Source organism: Rhineura floridana, chromosome 18 (genome assembly GCF_030035675.1).
Source record: "Rhineura floridana isolate rRhiFlo1 chromosome 18, rRhiFlo1.hap2, whole genome shotgun sequence".
Taxonomy (NCBI): Eukaryota; Metazoa; Chordata; class Lepidosauria; order Squamata; family Rhineuridae; genus Rhineura; species Rhineura floridana.
The window spans coordinates 15,415,964-15,432,144 of record NC_084497.1 but is presented as its reverse complement, the minus strand read 5'-3'; the positions used below and the strand labels follow the sequence as shown (position 1 = coordinate 15,432,144).

The 16,181-nt window shown below is 46.9% G+C and overlaps 1 protein-coding gene and 1 non-coding gene across 2 annotated transcripts in view; both read left to right on the top strand.

Moving 5' to 3' along the window:
* Positions 1-16,181, top strand: part of AJAP1 (adherens junctions associated protein 1) — a 70,139-nt gene that overhangs the window by 49,384 nt on the left and 4,574 nt on the right. The window contains exons 2-3 of the mRNA XM_061601481.1: positions 3,799-3,886; positions 14,903-15,145. Coding sequence (XP_061457465.1) covers positions 3,799-3,886; positions 14,903-15,145 — 331 coding nt within the window. The remainder of the gene's footprint in view (positions 1-3,798; positions 3,887-14,902; positions 15,146-16,181) is intronic.
* On the top strand, positions 2,123-2,241 carry LOC133372986 (5S ribosomal RNA). Its single transcript, XR_009759592.1, has one exon. It is a non-coding gene; the product is annotated as a 5S ribosomal RNA (ribosomal RNA).

The following is a 16,181-nucleotide window of genomic DNA, read 5'->3' as shown; positions in this document are numbered from 1 at the left end:
CTCCCTCTGTCTCTCTCCCGACATAGATCATCAAACAGGGCAACCAAGGCCATCTCAATGCCGAAACCGGGCCTGAAACCCAATTGAAAGGGATCTAGATAATCGGTTTCATCCAATAGCACCTGGAGCTGGTCAGCAACCACTCGTTCCAAGATCTTGCAGAGATATGGAACATTTGCCACTGGTCTGTAGCTGCTGAAATCCTCTGGGTCCAGGGAAGGCTTTTTCAGGAGTGGTCTCACTGCTGCCTCCTTCAGACAGCCAGGGACCACTCCCTCTCACAAGGAGGTATTTATCACTTCCCTGGCCCAGCCAACTGTTCCCTCCTTGCCAGTTTTTATTAGCCAAGAGGGGCAAGGATCTAGTACCGAAGTGGTTGCACGTACCTGTCCAAGCACCTTGTCTGCGTCCTCGAACTGAACCGACTGAAACTCATCCAACAAAATATGATAACACTGTGCACCAGTAAGGAAAGGTTGCAGCCAGGGCCGGCGCCAGGCATGCCGGGGCCCTTGGGCACCAGCCTGCCCCGGGCCCCTCCACTCCCCTTCCGCGATCTGTGGCAACAGCTGCGGATGGCAGGACAGGAGCTTCTGAGCCACCCACCATCCCCCCGCTTCACCTACCTTCCTCTCTGCTGTTTTTTTGCGGCTGCGGGTTGCCATCAATCAAGTAGCCCCAGGGGCCCTTGGGCCAGTGCCCCACCTGGCCGCCCTTTAGAACTGGCCCTGGTTGCAGCATTTGGGGCTTTTTAGTTTAGAGAAAAGGTGAATAAGAGGTGACTTGATAGAAATTTGTAAAACTATGCATGGCAGGGAGAAAGTTTTTCCTCCCTCTCTCATAATGTGAGCATCAAATGTAGCTGAATGTCAGAAGATTCAGGACAAGCGAAAGAAAGTTCTTCTCCATGCAGCACATAGTTACACTATGGAATGTGCTCTGCCTCCACCATCAGAGGCCGTGTGCTTCTGAATATCAGTGCCTGGAAACTGCACAAGAGGCACATGCTGAGGTCCTGCTTGTATGTTTCCCACAGGCATCTGGTTATTAAACCGCTGTGCTACAGTCAGCTTCACGGCAGCTGCCTCCCTCTGCATTTTCTAAAAAAAGTAAGCAAGGAAACAGGTTAACGGGTCATAGGATCATGGACTCATAGATTCACACAATAGTAGCGATGGAAGGAGCCTAATAAGGCCATTGAGTCCAACACCTTGCTCATGGCAGGAATCCAAATTGAAGCATCTCTGACAGGCTGCTTTCCAGCTGCCTCTTGAATGCCTCCAGTGTTGGAGAGCCCACCACCTACCTAGGTCATTGGTTCCATTATTGTACTACTGTAACAATTAGGACATTTTTTCCTGATGTTCAGCCAAAACCTGGCTCCCTGCAACTTGAGCCCATTATTCCATGTCCTGCACACTGGGACGATTGAGAAGAGATCCCGGCCCTCCTCTATGTGACTACCTTTCATGTACTTGAAGAGTGTTATCATATCTCCCCTCAGTCTTCTCTTCTCCAGGCTAAACATGCCCAGTTTTTTCAGTCTCTCCTCATAGGGCTTTGTTTCCAGTCCCCCGATCATCCTCATTGCCCTCTTCTGAACCTGTTCCAGTTTGTCTGCATCCTTCTTAAAGTGTGGCTGGACCAGAACTGGACACAGTACTCAAGATGAGGCCTAACCAGTGCCGAATAGAAGGGAACCAATACTTCACGCGATTTGGAAACTACTTCTGTTGATTCAGCCTAAAATAGCATTTGCCTTTTTTACAGCCACATCACACTGTTGGCTCATATTCAGCTTGTGATCAACAACACTCCCAAGATCCTTCTCGCATGTAGTATTGCTGAGCCATTCTTATAACTGTGCATTTGTTTTCTTTTCCCTAGGTGTAGAACTTTGCACTTTTCCTTGATAAATTTCATGCTGTTGTTTTCAGCCCAATGCTCCAGCCTAGTAAGATCCCTTTGAAGTTTGTTTCTGTCTTCCACAGTATTAGGTAGGTCAGGAATTAGCCAGGTCAGGCCCTTTGGGGGGAGTGCACAGCCATAAGAATACTTTGCAACACCACACCTTCTTGGCCACAATCCTGCCCCCTGCGATATGGGCATAATAATGATGTATTTCTACGTCTATACTACCCTGAACACGCCTGATCTCATCTGATCTCGGAAGCTAAGCAGGGTCAGGCCTGGTTAGTACTTGGATGGGGGACCTCCTGGGAATACCGGGTGCCATAGACTTAGAGGAAGACAATGGTAAGACATCTCTGAATAGCTCTTACCATGAAAACCCAATGAATATATCCAAAAAGATTCCTAGGGTCGCCATAAGTTGTAATCAACTTGAAGGCATAAAAATGATGGCCTTTATATGCATTGCTATTAAGAGAGTAATTTTAAAGATATTTACAAACTCAGAAGAAAATCACATAGGTTTTTGTATGGAAAAACAAACAAACCCAAGTTAGAAGTCATAGGCTCTTAGGCTCTTATCTTTGGTGCTGCCCATTGTCTTTGAGTTGACACACCTCTCCCCAGTCACAGCTACACCAAAATCCCGGATGCCGGAATTGTTTTCTATGGGTCAGCAGAAATCCCTCCTCAACCAGGGAAGACCAACAGAAACGGCTTAAGAACAAAGCAAGAGTCTAGATAATGTTTTGTACTAGCCTTCTCTTTGTCTAACTGGCTAGATCTGCTTTCCTAATATCAACCACTGCAGAAACACGAAGAGCTGGGAGCAGGCAAGTTTCTCAAAAACGAACAGGCCCATACATTTTGCCTGATATATCAGGTTCTACAATTGCTGGATTTCTTCACACATTTGGTTGTTATGTATGGTTGATGACAACAAAGTTCTCCTGTATTGCACTAAGTGCCTCCTGGGTGGATTTGAGTTATGTGTCTGGGGGAGTTGGGAGGAGGTACAAGGGGTTGCCATTGGCAAGGTTTGGGCAGAAGCAGTTATAGTAGGGAGGGCAAGAAATGCCACTGTAGGAGAGAGGGATGGCAGGCCACTATCATCATCATTAAGCTGCCATCTGACCATCAAGTCCTGGGTAGCCATATTGACCTGCCCTCCCACCTGGTGGTGCTATTATTGAATGCCAGGTCAGTGCATGACTCTTGTCCATGATTTGATCAAGGATGAGGAAGCTGACATGGGGTATGATTCCTGAGATCTGGGTGGGCGAACTGGGGACACCAGACTTTGCTCAGCTCTTTTCTTGGTGCAGCACCAGTCCAGGTTGGAGGGATGATGGCAAAAACAGGGATTCCACATTCAACCTGGATGTACCCGTTCATGAGCAGGTGATCACAAGCCTCTTGAGGTCTTCCTAGGCTATCCCAGCATCATGAGTTAAAGTCAATAGGGATCCAGTGCAGATTTTGGAGAAGCAGAGATCTTATGCATTGCTGATGTCAGGAAGACCAACAGTAGGGGGCACCAGAGCCAACTAGTTCTAAGCTTTTTGCCATCCTCCTCGCTGATTAGTTTGACAAGGGAAAAATGAGATTAAGAAGATGAAAGCTGACAGCCAGGGCCACCCCCTGGATTAGTGGTAAGCAATCAGGCAAGTGGGGAATGGCTGAGGTTGGTGGGGCACTGTCCCATTCATCTTAATGAGCCAGCCTCCACTGCTGATGACCCACCCATGTTAGAAGCTAGGATATCCCACTCCAGATGGGTCTAGTTGCTTGCACTTAGGGAGGGTTGGTTCACTCACTACATATCCAAGATTTCTTTTGCTTCCAATATACATCTCCATTGTTCCTTTACTTTTATTTCCTCTGCAGGTCTGGCCGTCCATCAGATTATCACCATCACCGTCTCTCTCATCATGGTCATTGCCGCCCTGATAACGACTCTCGTCTTAAAAAATTGGTAAGGACACTACATGCATTTGGCCTATGCGTGGATCCCAATGTTTGGAGTCAGAACAAACTTGAAAAGGAGGGACTATGTAATGCAGGTGTGGGGAACGTTTGGTCCTCCAGATGTTTCTGACCTACAGCTCTCATCATCCCCAGCCATTGACCATGTTTACTAGGGCTGACAGGAGGAAAATGTTCAGCAAAATCTGCAGGGCCAAAGTTTCTCCACACCTGATGAAAATGATATTAGGCTACTTAGACTCTCGGGGAATTGATCACAAACTGAACATTAACCCTTGGTGTGTTGTGGCCTCAAAAGTGGCTAAGGCATTAACAGAACCACAGTTTCCAAGTCACAAGGAGCAATAGTTCTGCTGTACCTCACACAGATCAAATCTCATCTGATGAACTGTGCCTAGTTTTGTGCACAGCACTGGAAGAAGGATGTTGAAAAGGTTCAGAGAAGGGCGACAAAACTGATCAGTGGTATGGAAGGAAAGTCCTATAAGGAAGGCTTGATGGAACTTGGGATCTTTAGTCTGGAGACTAAAAGGGATACCTGAAGTGTTATCTGCTGTTACAGAGGACAGGACTAGATCTGAGAGAGATCTGAGACTAGCACTGAGAAAGGAGAAAAGAGGATGAAGAACCTAGATGAGGCCAAGTTTTCTTCATTATTTCTCTAATAAGTCTTTGATTTTCTTCCTAGTATCCATATATACTTTGACCACCCTTTAACACCATCCTGCATGGAATGGTGTTGCGGACTCCTCTGTTTGGATGGATGAAGCATTTTCTTTCAAATTATTTGATATCCTTAATACTCCAATGGGCAGCCTGAGGCATGTGAGTGCCTTGGGGCCCTTGGCCAACTTCAGTGTGGCCCACAGGACATATTATTTTATTTATTTATATTTATTAATTAGATTTCTATACCGCCCCATAGCCGAAGCTCTCTGGGCGGTTCACAACAGATAAATATACAATTAAACATCCAATATACAGTTAAAACATATATAAACGACTTAAAATGAAATAATTATACCAAAAACCTAAACATAGTTAAACACATAAACAACTACAAAACTCAGTACTAAATGTTAAAAAAGTATTAAATACTCTATGTCCCTGACATGAATGACCCCTGCCCACTGTCTTGATGATGGGCTATAGGAATAGCTGGTAATTGCTCGGGTCAAAATGGTCCTCAGCTGTTCCTAGTGCTAATCCATTGAGCAGAGCAGGGGCGGAGGGAGAGGTACAGAAGAGGATCACTGAGGTCCCATTGCATGCCTTCCACCTTGTCGACTGTTCTCAAGCTAATAACCCGGGCAGCAGTGTGTGTGTGTGTACAATGAGAACTTCCTATCCCCGCACAGGGTGTTGGTGGGGAGGATGGGAGAAGGATGTCCACCATTGGCCCTGCCCATTGCATGCATGCCACCCTGGACCCACTATTTACTGTTTTCATGAGGTCCTCAGGGGCAAAAAGGTTGCCTGCCCACCTTTCCCTTTGTACATCAGTCAGACATTTGGGAATTGCAGCCACCTGTTGGGGATGCTTTAAGTTGGATTCCTCCATTGAGCAGGGATTGGACTCGATGGCCTTATGGGCCCCTTCCAACTCTACTAGTCCATGATTCTATTTTTCTGCTTCATTTTCAGAACTGTTTCAGAATTCCACTGGCTGTGGGATTTTGAGTTCACCTTATCATTGCAGTTTCTTCCCATTTCCCCAGCACTCAGCACTCCCTAGCTGCTCACACTTCCTGGTCTGAACAAGGCCCATGGCAGGAGTTACCTCATGAGGTCTTCCCCTGGTCTTTAGTAGAATGATTTGTAGAATGAAAGAAAGAACACACACAAATATCCCTTGACCACATCAAAAGTAAGTAAGTAAGTAAATGAATACATAATGGGCTCAAGTCACAGGAAGCCATATTTCAACTAAACATCAGGAAAAAACTTCCTGTTAGAACTGTATAGTAATGGAACCAATTACCTAGGGAGGTGGTGGGCTGTCCAACACTGGAGGCATTCAAGAGGCAGCTGGACAGCCACCTGTTGGGTGTGCTTTAGTTTGGATTCCTGCATTGAGCAGGGGCTGGGCTTGATGGCCTTATGGGTCCCTTCCAACTCTACTCTTCTAGGATTCTCTGTGCTCAGCTTCACCTGCATCTAGAAACTAATAAAATACTCATTTGACTTCTTCTGTGGCTCTAGGGCAGAGATCCCCGAACCCCTGATAAGCTGTGGCACATGTATGACTTTCTGAATTAAAATTGTAGACATATTTCATGCTTTCACTCCTAAAGGTTTACCATTAGAATGGCCCACTCTCAGAGGAGCCCACCCATTTTGTTTCTGAACCAATGGCTGTTCTGGATAGGGCTCCTCTGAAGTGTTAGCACCTTGCAACCTGGGTAGTGATGTTTGAACAAACTTCTGGATGAAACTGCAGACTATGTGGTCATAAGTACGCTTGGCCATTCTCTTCTCCGTTCCATCAACTGACTGTCTCTCATCTGCTAGGTGGCACATCTGGGCAAGAATTTGGAAGCCCTCGGGCATAGATCTTCAGTTGCCCTCCCCAAACTTGGAAGAGGTGGGCATGATGGCTGATATTTCTCTCTAACCCAGAGAGCCAACATTTCTCAGAATTAGGAATGAGTGAGAAATTCAATTGAGTTTACATTTCAAGCTGAATCTATCAAATCGACACTTTCCAAAGCAGTACAGAAACCAAAACACAGCCATCTTTTGAAATGCACACTGATTAAAATTTTGTGGTGATTTTTTTTTAAAAAAATGCAAATTGCTGCCGAAATCTGGAGAACTGAATATAAGATTGGAAAAATGAGACTCATGAGAGAAGCAAAACTGGCAAATCTTCCCATGCCTACTCAGAATGCTTTTCTGCAGAGAAAAATGGAGGATTTTCCTTTTTGCACCCCCCTCAAAAAAGGCGGCCACTTTGCAGAATATTCTTCAATTTGTTTTGGGGCAACAGCTGCTATATTCCCTCCCTCCACACACTCACTGTTCTGGTAGGTCCAGGGAATTGTAGAGGGTGCAAAAGGGTGTGCAAAATGCCATCACAGTTGCTGCTGCTGGTGCCATTGCAATGGCAGCAAACAGAAAACAAAATCATGGGAGGGGGACAGATGTTGAGCTCCACCCCTAAGAAATTGATGAAATGTCATGAAATGGACCCTCCAGTTTCTCTGCCTACAAATAGGGTGGAAGATTTCAAGCAGCCACTTGCTCACAGCTCTGTCTAAGACAGGGTTGGGGAACCCTTTTCAGCTCGAGGGCCACATTGCCTCATGGATAACCTTCCAGGGGCCACATGCCAGTGCTCAGTGGGGCCAGAGGCAAAAGTGGGTGGAGCAACAGGCGTGACTCTTCCCGTTGTTCAACGGGCTACATTTCAGCTGTGCAAGTGTCTGAGGTTTCTGCACACACACCCCTCTCCATCCAGGCAAGCGGCATTATTATCCCAGCTCAGGGACTCATTCTGGCCTGGCAAAAGCACTCAAGGAGGGCATGGATCAGGGCTAGCAAGGGGTATGACCTGGGGGCTGCACAGAGAGTCCTGGAGGCTGGTATTCAGCCCCTGATCTAAGATCTTTGATCCTTTGGGCAAAGTGGTCTTGGCCTTGGGGCCGTGGCAAAAGACCAGTCTTGCCACACTTGACACCTGAAGGCTTGCTCATCAACAAAAACAGGAGGGAGGGCAGATGACAAGAGTGCTTGGGCAGGGCCCATGGGAGAGCCACAGCCGCCTCTTCAGCTGAAGATTTAAAGGGCGATGTCGTGTGTCTGGAAAAAGTGAAATGCCACTCCTGGTTCTTTGAGGGCAAGTAATATGATGGCACCTCCTCACTGGGAATGACCAAAACATCCATCCGCACCTGATTCAGAGCTAGAGCTAGAATGAGTCACCACCAAGCTGATTGGAAAGAAGTGAAACCAGAGCAGTGAGTCATACAGGGTCACAGTGGGCAGCATCACTGAAGGCAAATTAGCATGCTCCCTCTCTGCGTTGCATGATGCATTAACAGACACGCTCTCCTCAGGGGTCCTCAGGGGTCCATGTTCTAATTAATTTGTTGATTTTTCAATTAATCCAAGTATCTTTTGTGGTGCACGCCATGGTGGAAATTCATGCATCAGAGATGGAGATGCGCCTCCAGAGAGTGCTGCAAGTACAAGCCTGTTTTACCTGCCCCACATCGCCAAGCTTCTGTGTTGCACCCAGCCTCCTCTCCTTTCTTCTTTCACATCAGCTATGCATATCGGAAAACAGGTTACATCTTAGCTCCAGGCACTCCTGCCGGTACCTATTTTCCTAGTCTGTCTGACCTACTTTGAGGTCAGCTTTACTCACTCTAGCAGCACGACAACACCTCTGAGAGAAACAGCTGCGTGGCTGTCTTTTTCCCCTAGGCCTTTTGTCTGCTCAAAAAATGTGTCCCCTATCGCCTTCAAATCTGTGGCATTTCACAGCATAATTTGCCCGGGTGGTTCTAAGGCTCACCTCAGATAATGGGGCAGAATGAGATACAGAGACAGCAAGTAAATTGGAAAGTCATCCAAGGAGATCACCCTTCCCTCCACTCTGCTGGGCTTGTCAAAAGGGGTTAAAGAGAAAGCCCATTGTGAAGCCAGCCAGCGTTTTTTGAAACCCTCTTCCACATCTAGGGCATCTGTGAGATCAAATCCTACTTCAGTGTCACAAGGAAAGCAGTGGCAGTATTTTTTTCCCTGAATCAGAATATTGGTTTGTGTTCTTGGAACATTAGCCCACACAAGTTCAGTGAGGCCTGAGTTCAAATCCCTCTCACCCACGATGCTCATCCGGGCCAGCCATCATGGCTGATAGCCAACGCTACCATTCTGCTCATGCAACAGGCTTCTGCTTGTATGACATCACTTCCCCCTCCTCTCCTCTCTCATGCCCCCTTCAAAATTTGTTCCGCAGGGTTAGGAAACCCTCCAGAGCAGATTGGGGGGCATGTGGAGAGAAAAGAGGAAGGGTCAGTCCCACTGTATAAATGGAACACAGCATTGGATGTAACCCCATATCTCAGCATATTCCACTTCACAGGGATGTTATGAAGACAAAATGTGAGGAGGGAAAACTGTGTCCACAACCCTGCCCAAGCATCCTGGAGGGAGAGTGGAAAATAAATGTCAGAAAATCAATGCTTGGAATAAATTAGTTCAATTGAACAAAGTTCACTGAAATAGTTCAAAAATATCTGAAGTACCGTGCAAATAGTTTCCCATAAAGGTGAATTAAGTTTATTTTGTGGTAGATGATTTCTGGTTTGTGGCAAATGATTTCTGGTTCATCTCCACATTCATTCCTCCACCCTCAATTTCCCATGCAGAAGGCCCAGACTCTTAGCTTTCTTTTTTTGTAAGTTAGTCAATCAGACAACTATAAAGAAAGAAAGCTAATCATGGAGGCAATGTTCTAAGGCTTATTAGGCAGATATGGAGGCTGTTGCTAAGGATGCTTAGTCACTTAATCACAGTTGCTAAGCAGTCAGAAAGAAGGAATGAGAGGCATTTCCTGTATTTTCTCTGCTGAAGAGATTCACTCTCTCCCAACAGGAGCAGCTTGCAATGAGAACTATAGGGACAAAACAAATGATGCCTTCTGCCTTTAACAGCTGTGTGGCTGGCACAAATTAAACAGAGCAAGCCTTTTCCAGTGTGAAAAGACAATTATGGGGAAAACTTGCTGATATTCTGCCTGTCAGACCTCTTATTACTTCTTTGTGGCCCCCAATTTACTTTTGGACCTTATCCTTCAGCACAGCATAGCACAACGTTCTGAATGCTGGATTTTTCTTCACCTGGAATGATCTTTTAAGAACTAAGAAGTTCACTTGGATGAACCTGAACTAGAAGTAGCTCTAAAAATGAACCTTTGAAGCAATGAACAAAATCAACAGGAGTCTTAATAGTGTGTGTGTGTGTGAGAGAGAGAGAGAGAGAGACAGAGAGAGAGACAGAGAGAGAGAGAGAGAGAGAGAGAGAGAGGTGGCTAAGCTGGCTGGGGCTGATAGGAGTTGTAGTCCGACAACATCTAGGGACTCAAGGTTGAAGAACAGTGCCGTTCATCACAGGTATAAAATGGGACTGATATGCTCAAAATCAGCCTTCCCCAACTTTAAGCCCTCCGTATGTTTTTAAACAAAAAATCCCATCATCCCTGATTATTTGCTCTGATGGCTGGGGCCAATGGCAGTTAGTCCCAAACAGCTTGGGAAGGCTTCACTAAAAGGCATAGACGCAACATAGCAGACAGTGTGCTATGCATTTTTGACCAGCTGTGTGGTGTGTGGCTCATCTCCACACTCTCATCATCTGGGACCATCTGCTTACACTTTTAGTCCCCGATTTCTCTTCATGATACATTTGAGTCTGGACTGGGGGGGGGTCACCACTGTCCAGCAGTCAGTAAGAGTGATCTGCTAGTCTCTGTCCCTAACCCCCACAAGCATCCCTATTTCTCTCTTCAAGGCCCATGCACACTCTTCTTCGGGTTCTTGAAACTGGGCTTGGGCTGGGCTGTCCTTCAAACAGAACACTCCTTTAAAGAAAGGACTGCACAAAGGAGTACACATGGTCTTCCTATAGAAACATCAAGATGGAAAATAGCAAGTGAGGGTCATGATAGACATCACTTAAACTGATGGCTTGTTTATTAACACACCCGCCTGCCCAGATACCAGGATTGTCATTTGAAGCTCTCCTCCAAGTGCTCCTGCTTTCTAAGGTAAGGTGCGTGGCAATGTGGCATGCTCAAGGCAGCACCGTTGCTCAGTGGTGGAGCATCTGCTCTGGATGCAGAAAGGTCCTGGGTTCAGTCCCTGGCATCTCCAGGTAGGGCCTGCCTGAAATCCTGAAGGGCAGTTGCAAGGAAGTACATACAGTTTTGAGCTAGAGGGATCAATGGCCCAACTTGGCATAAAACAGATTGCTCAGTTCCTGTGCTGCAGCTTAGTGGCAGAGCATCTGCTTTGCATGGAGAAGGCCCCGGGTTCAGTTCTTGAGCCCTGCAGGTAGGGAAAGGGAAAGATTCCTGCCTGAAAGATTCCTGGAGAGCCCCTGGCAGTCAGAGTAGTGACATGGACCTATGTTTGACTCCACATCAGGTGGCTTTCCATGTTTTCTGTGACAGGAGAGATGGTATGGATGAAGGGGGCTCCAATCCACCAAAGCTTGTGCCACGAAACAGGCTAGCAATGCAATCAACTGGCCAAGTTCTCTATGGTCTGGCCAGGGAGAGGGGTGGGCTAGAGTAGAGTTCTTCCAATAGAGCTGCGACAGGCTAGCATGTCAGTGTCTTAAGACAAACAGATTCAACCCTTGCAGGAGTCACAAGGGTGAATTCACCAGCCCAACTCCAACCTTTTCTGACGGCCACAGGCTATGGTCTGAAGGCACATGAGGCCAGCTCCCTGCTGAAGCTAAGCAGGGTCAGGTCTGGTCAGTGCCTGGATGGGAGACCACTTGGAAACCATATGGAAGCCGCCTTGGGTTTCTATCATGAAAAGAAAGGCGGGGTATAAATGAAATAAATAAATAAATGTAATTTTAGTGTGTATATATTTTTAAACTGCTGGTTTTACTTTTATGTTTTGAGAAATTTTATGTCTTTTAGTTTGACTTTATTGGTATTTTTAATGAACATTTTGCATTGTGTTATATAAACCACTTCAGTTTTTTGTTGTTGTTGATTAAGTGGCATATACATCTTGTTAAATAAACACATAAAATAACATCCTCATTTATGCATACCCCACTCCCTCCTCCAGACCTTTGCCCTGCCTGCAGGGAGGATCTAACCATGTTTGGCTGAATGCCGTTAGAAGCCCCCTTTTCATTGGGAAAGTGGATTTTATCCAGAGTTCCTGATGGCGGTACATGGAACTGAACAGTGTTAGAGCCCCCCTGCAGATTTCCATGCTGAATGTATGATGGTCAGGAGGACAGCTGGTAGAGGGGAGCTTTGGGGGTGGGGCTTGTGGGAGCACCCCTCCCCACTTTCAGACCCACATAGATGGAGGCAGTATGCTTCCAAATACCAATTGCTGGAAACTGCAGGAGAAAGTGCCCTTGCGCTCAGGATCTGCTTGTGGGCTTCCCATTGGGACATCTGGCTGGCCACTGTGAGAACCAGATGTTGGATTAGATGGGTCATCGGCCTCAACCAGCAGGCTCTTTTTCTGTTCTCATCTTTGCTGACACCCTCTAGCCAGCCTCAGGGAGGGTACACAACAGGGAAGGAGAAGGGGTGTGGCCTGGGGGCGAGGGTAGGGCCTGGGGAGAGTCCCAAGGGGCAGACCGAGAGGTGTGGAGCGGCTTTCAGGCCATGGGCCAGAGGCTCTCCATCCCTCTGCAAAAGCCTCAAGGCAAATAGCACAGTAAGGAGAGCAATGACATCTTTCAAAGCATTCCAAAGGACATGCGGGTGCAGAAAGATCTTTGTGCATGGCAAGCTCTTGTATGCTTCCTGCACAGATGATAGACCACTTAAGACCCCTATTGAAAATTCAAATTTGATTATGCTAGATAAATAGATACATCCACAAAATAGATCCGATCGCTTGATTGAGGCCAATGTTCCTCAGATACTTGAGAATGGTAATTAAATTTGAAATCACAGGTATAATTAGCAATAGATAATAAAGTTCTCTCTCTCAGAAATCTGACTTGCTGTTGTTTCATCTCCTAACCACGGTCATTCTTATTTATTTAGTTTTTTAACAAAGCAAAACCTTTTCCTCCAGTGATCTTAGAGCAGCCCGTCATGATGGGCCCGAGTCCTGTTAGCAAGCCTTGTGGCCAAGTTGGACTTTGAATCTGCAACACGTCCGCTATTATACCGCACGGGTTGTGATGCTGGCCATCTCCAGGGATGGACTGAATAGTCTCTGTGTCAGTTTTGCAAGGATGGGTTGACTCTACTCTAGCCCACCCCTCTCTTGATGTTATGTATGTAACCTGATGTGATGTACAGGGTGGGTGGCTGTGTCTTCCCCAAAATGGCCTCAGGGGGCAAATGGGGGGCTGGGGGGCACTGTTGGTTCACAGGCCAGAGGTTCCCCACTCCCACCCTACATGCAGCTGCAAACTGGGAGCCTTATACTGTGCTCCTATTTGCTTCTTGTCCAGCCGGGCTTGCATTTGGCACATTTTAAAGTTGGTGCCAAATACAAGCCTTGCTAGGGTTGGTCCAGCTGGTGGCAGCTGATCCCTGCAAAAAGTGGGGGTTGCAATCAGCACCAATCACCTGATTGACACCAATTGCAACCCCTGGTGGGATGGGCTGCTGGGATTTTTATCTGCAGCTTTTAGTTCAAGCCATTCTGCAAAGGAACATTTTTCAGTTGCAGCCTGCCTTGATTGCTTCCTTTGCCCTCAGAGTTTGACATCAGATTGCATGGCCAAAGGGAAACACTTCACCAGGTGTCATTTGACTTGGACTGCTGGGCACAGTGGTCTGCGGGCGGTGAGGGACTTAAGGATCCAGCCCGCTGGCCAGATCCACTTGCCCATTCAAAGCATATGTTGATATCCTTCCTTTCCTTTCTGAGTGGAGACCTGCCGCAGAAGTTAAATGTGTTGGCGCTAACAGATACGGCCCTGCACAGCTCAGGACCAGGTTACTTGAGAGACTGCCTTATTCCCTGCATTCCAGGAGATCGCAGTGGTCTATGGGAGAGATTCTCCTACAAGTTCCCAAGACATCAGTGGCCTGCTCCACAGTGGCTTGGAGCAGGGCTTTCTGTGTGGCCACCTGTGGAATAGCATTTCTGTCAAGATATGACAGGTGCCCACTACCTGTACTTTCTTGTTGTGACAGGCTCTCCCAGCTGGGCCAACGGCTGTCTGCCATGAGCGTCTAGTTTGCGTTGCTTTTGTTTTTAAATATATCTGCTTATTTGTTTTAACTCTCTTTTTTTGGGAGAACATTTGGGAAATGCAAAAGCGGCTGGATAACTACGTTCTGATCTGTGAATTAGTCCAGGAGGTGTGGATCAATTAATTTTGCATCAAAACGTTTTTTTTTTTTAAATGACTTCCTCATGCTTTCTTGTCATTCCTACCGCTCTTCAGGCAGGCAGTGTGAACATGTGAAGGGGGAACCAGGAACAGGCAGGGTGAGCTCTGCCCCCTCAATAACAGCGAATGAACAGGGCACGTGATCACTATTAGCCTGCAGGGTGCTGCCTGATCCACCCTTTCCAGCATAGGGATAGGGACTCCATCTCCAAGTTGGAAATGCTCCCTTCATCCTAACACGGGTTACACATCTGTCAAAGAGCCTGCCCTGCAAATGCCATAATATTAAAGGGGGGATTGAATGGTGCCCGCTCTCCTTTTTGAAGGCAAGCTCTTGTATTCTAGTATTAGGGGCTACCCCCCTTACACACACACGCACGTCGACATTAGAGAACAATCCGCCCCCCCCTGCATGCATAGTCCCATGAAAGAAATGTGTGTGTGTATGTTGGGGGGGAGGTAAGAAATGAGTGTGCTTGTCAAAAGCTCTCCTTGAGGGTCAGACTGCAATTTGTTATTTTGCCTATCTGGAGAAAAAAAATGCCTTGGCCTTCAGAAGTGAAACTTGAATAAAATGTGTTGTCGTCAACTAAGTCCTACTCAGAGTAGACCCATTGCAATGAATGAACCTAGGTTAGCCACCGCCATTAACTTCAGTGGATTTACTCGGAGTAGGGCTTGCATTGGATACAAGCCAGTATCTTCATCACAATGTAGCATAGTCTGCGACTGTGTTGAAATTGCTTTTTAAGATTTTTTTGAAAGATGTTTTTAAGAATGTTTTGTTTTAATGTTTTTTAAAGATGTTTTAATATATTTTAAAGTATGTTTTTAGTATGTTTTAGAGTGTTTTAGTTATTATTATTAACAACAACAATAAGGGCTGCACTGCTTGTTGACCACCCTCTCTTTGAAGCCATGTCCTTCCTTCCGCCTGCAGTTGTGCGCAAAGTGGGAACACAAGGAGGAACAGCCACCAGCGCAAAATTAACCAGCAGGAAGAAAGCTGTCAGAATCTGACAGACTTCACCCCAGCCAGAGTCTCGAGCAACCTGGACATCTTCACGGCCTACAATGAAACACTACAGTGTTCCCATGAATGCGTGAGGACGCCGGTGCCTGTCTACGCCGAGGAGACGATACTTCCCCCAGGGGATTACAAGACATCCTTCAATGGAAATCGGTAAGACAGTAGAAGCTCAGCCGGGCAGTCTTCTTCATTTGCACATGGAATAGAAACTGGGTGTGGATGATGGTATCGGGAACAAAGCAGACACACAGGCCAGGACAATCTCAAGGGGCTGCTGCCACATCATTCAGTTTCTCTATGGAGGAAAACTTAGCAAAGCAGGCAAAACCTATCGTGTGTGGTTCTTCCTCCTATCACAGCGTTTCCCAACTAGTGGGCCACCAGATGTTGTTGGACCACAATTCCCATCTTTCCTGACCAATTGGCAATGCTGGCTGAGGCTGATGGGAGTTGTGGTCCAACAACATCTGGTGGCCCACTAGTTGGGAAAGGCTGTCCTATCAGCTTCTTCCCTTACCATGGTTGAAAAGGACCATGCTTATCACTCTGTACACTGAGACTAGCCAATATGACACCCACCAGATGTTGTTGGACTACAACCAGTGGAGGCTGGTCCTTCAGGACGAATGGGGCACAGCCCCACCAACCTCAGTCTGCCCCACCTGCCTTCTTACTTGCATCCAGTCTAGGGGTTGATTCTGCCTCTCTGCTTCCTCCTCCTCCTTAATCTCAGTGTTGCCCCTTGTAGAACTCAGCAGGGAGATATCGTGCTCCAAGAGATGCCCTCAGGGGCTAGGGGCCCAGTCACAAAAGATATAAGCGTTCAGCAGGGTTGGCAGGGTTGCAGATGCAACACAGTCCAAACAAACCAAGGTCAAACCACAGAATCAGTCAAAGTCCAGACGTGATCCAGAGACAAAGTCAGGCAACAGTCTGAAGTCAATATCACAGGGAGTTCAGGCAAGGTACAACCCAGCAAAGAAGGGAGACTAGACTCGGGAACTTGGAGCTAAAGACCCCTGTTGGCTCCAGCAATTGGAAGGCTCTAGAGCAGCCTTTCCCAACCAGTGTGCCTCCAGATGTTGTTGGACCACAACTCCCATCAGCCTCAGCCAGCATTGCCAATGGCCAGGAAAGATGGGGATTGTGTTCCAACAACATCTAGAGCAGCCTTTCCCAACCAGTGTGC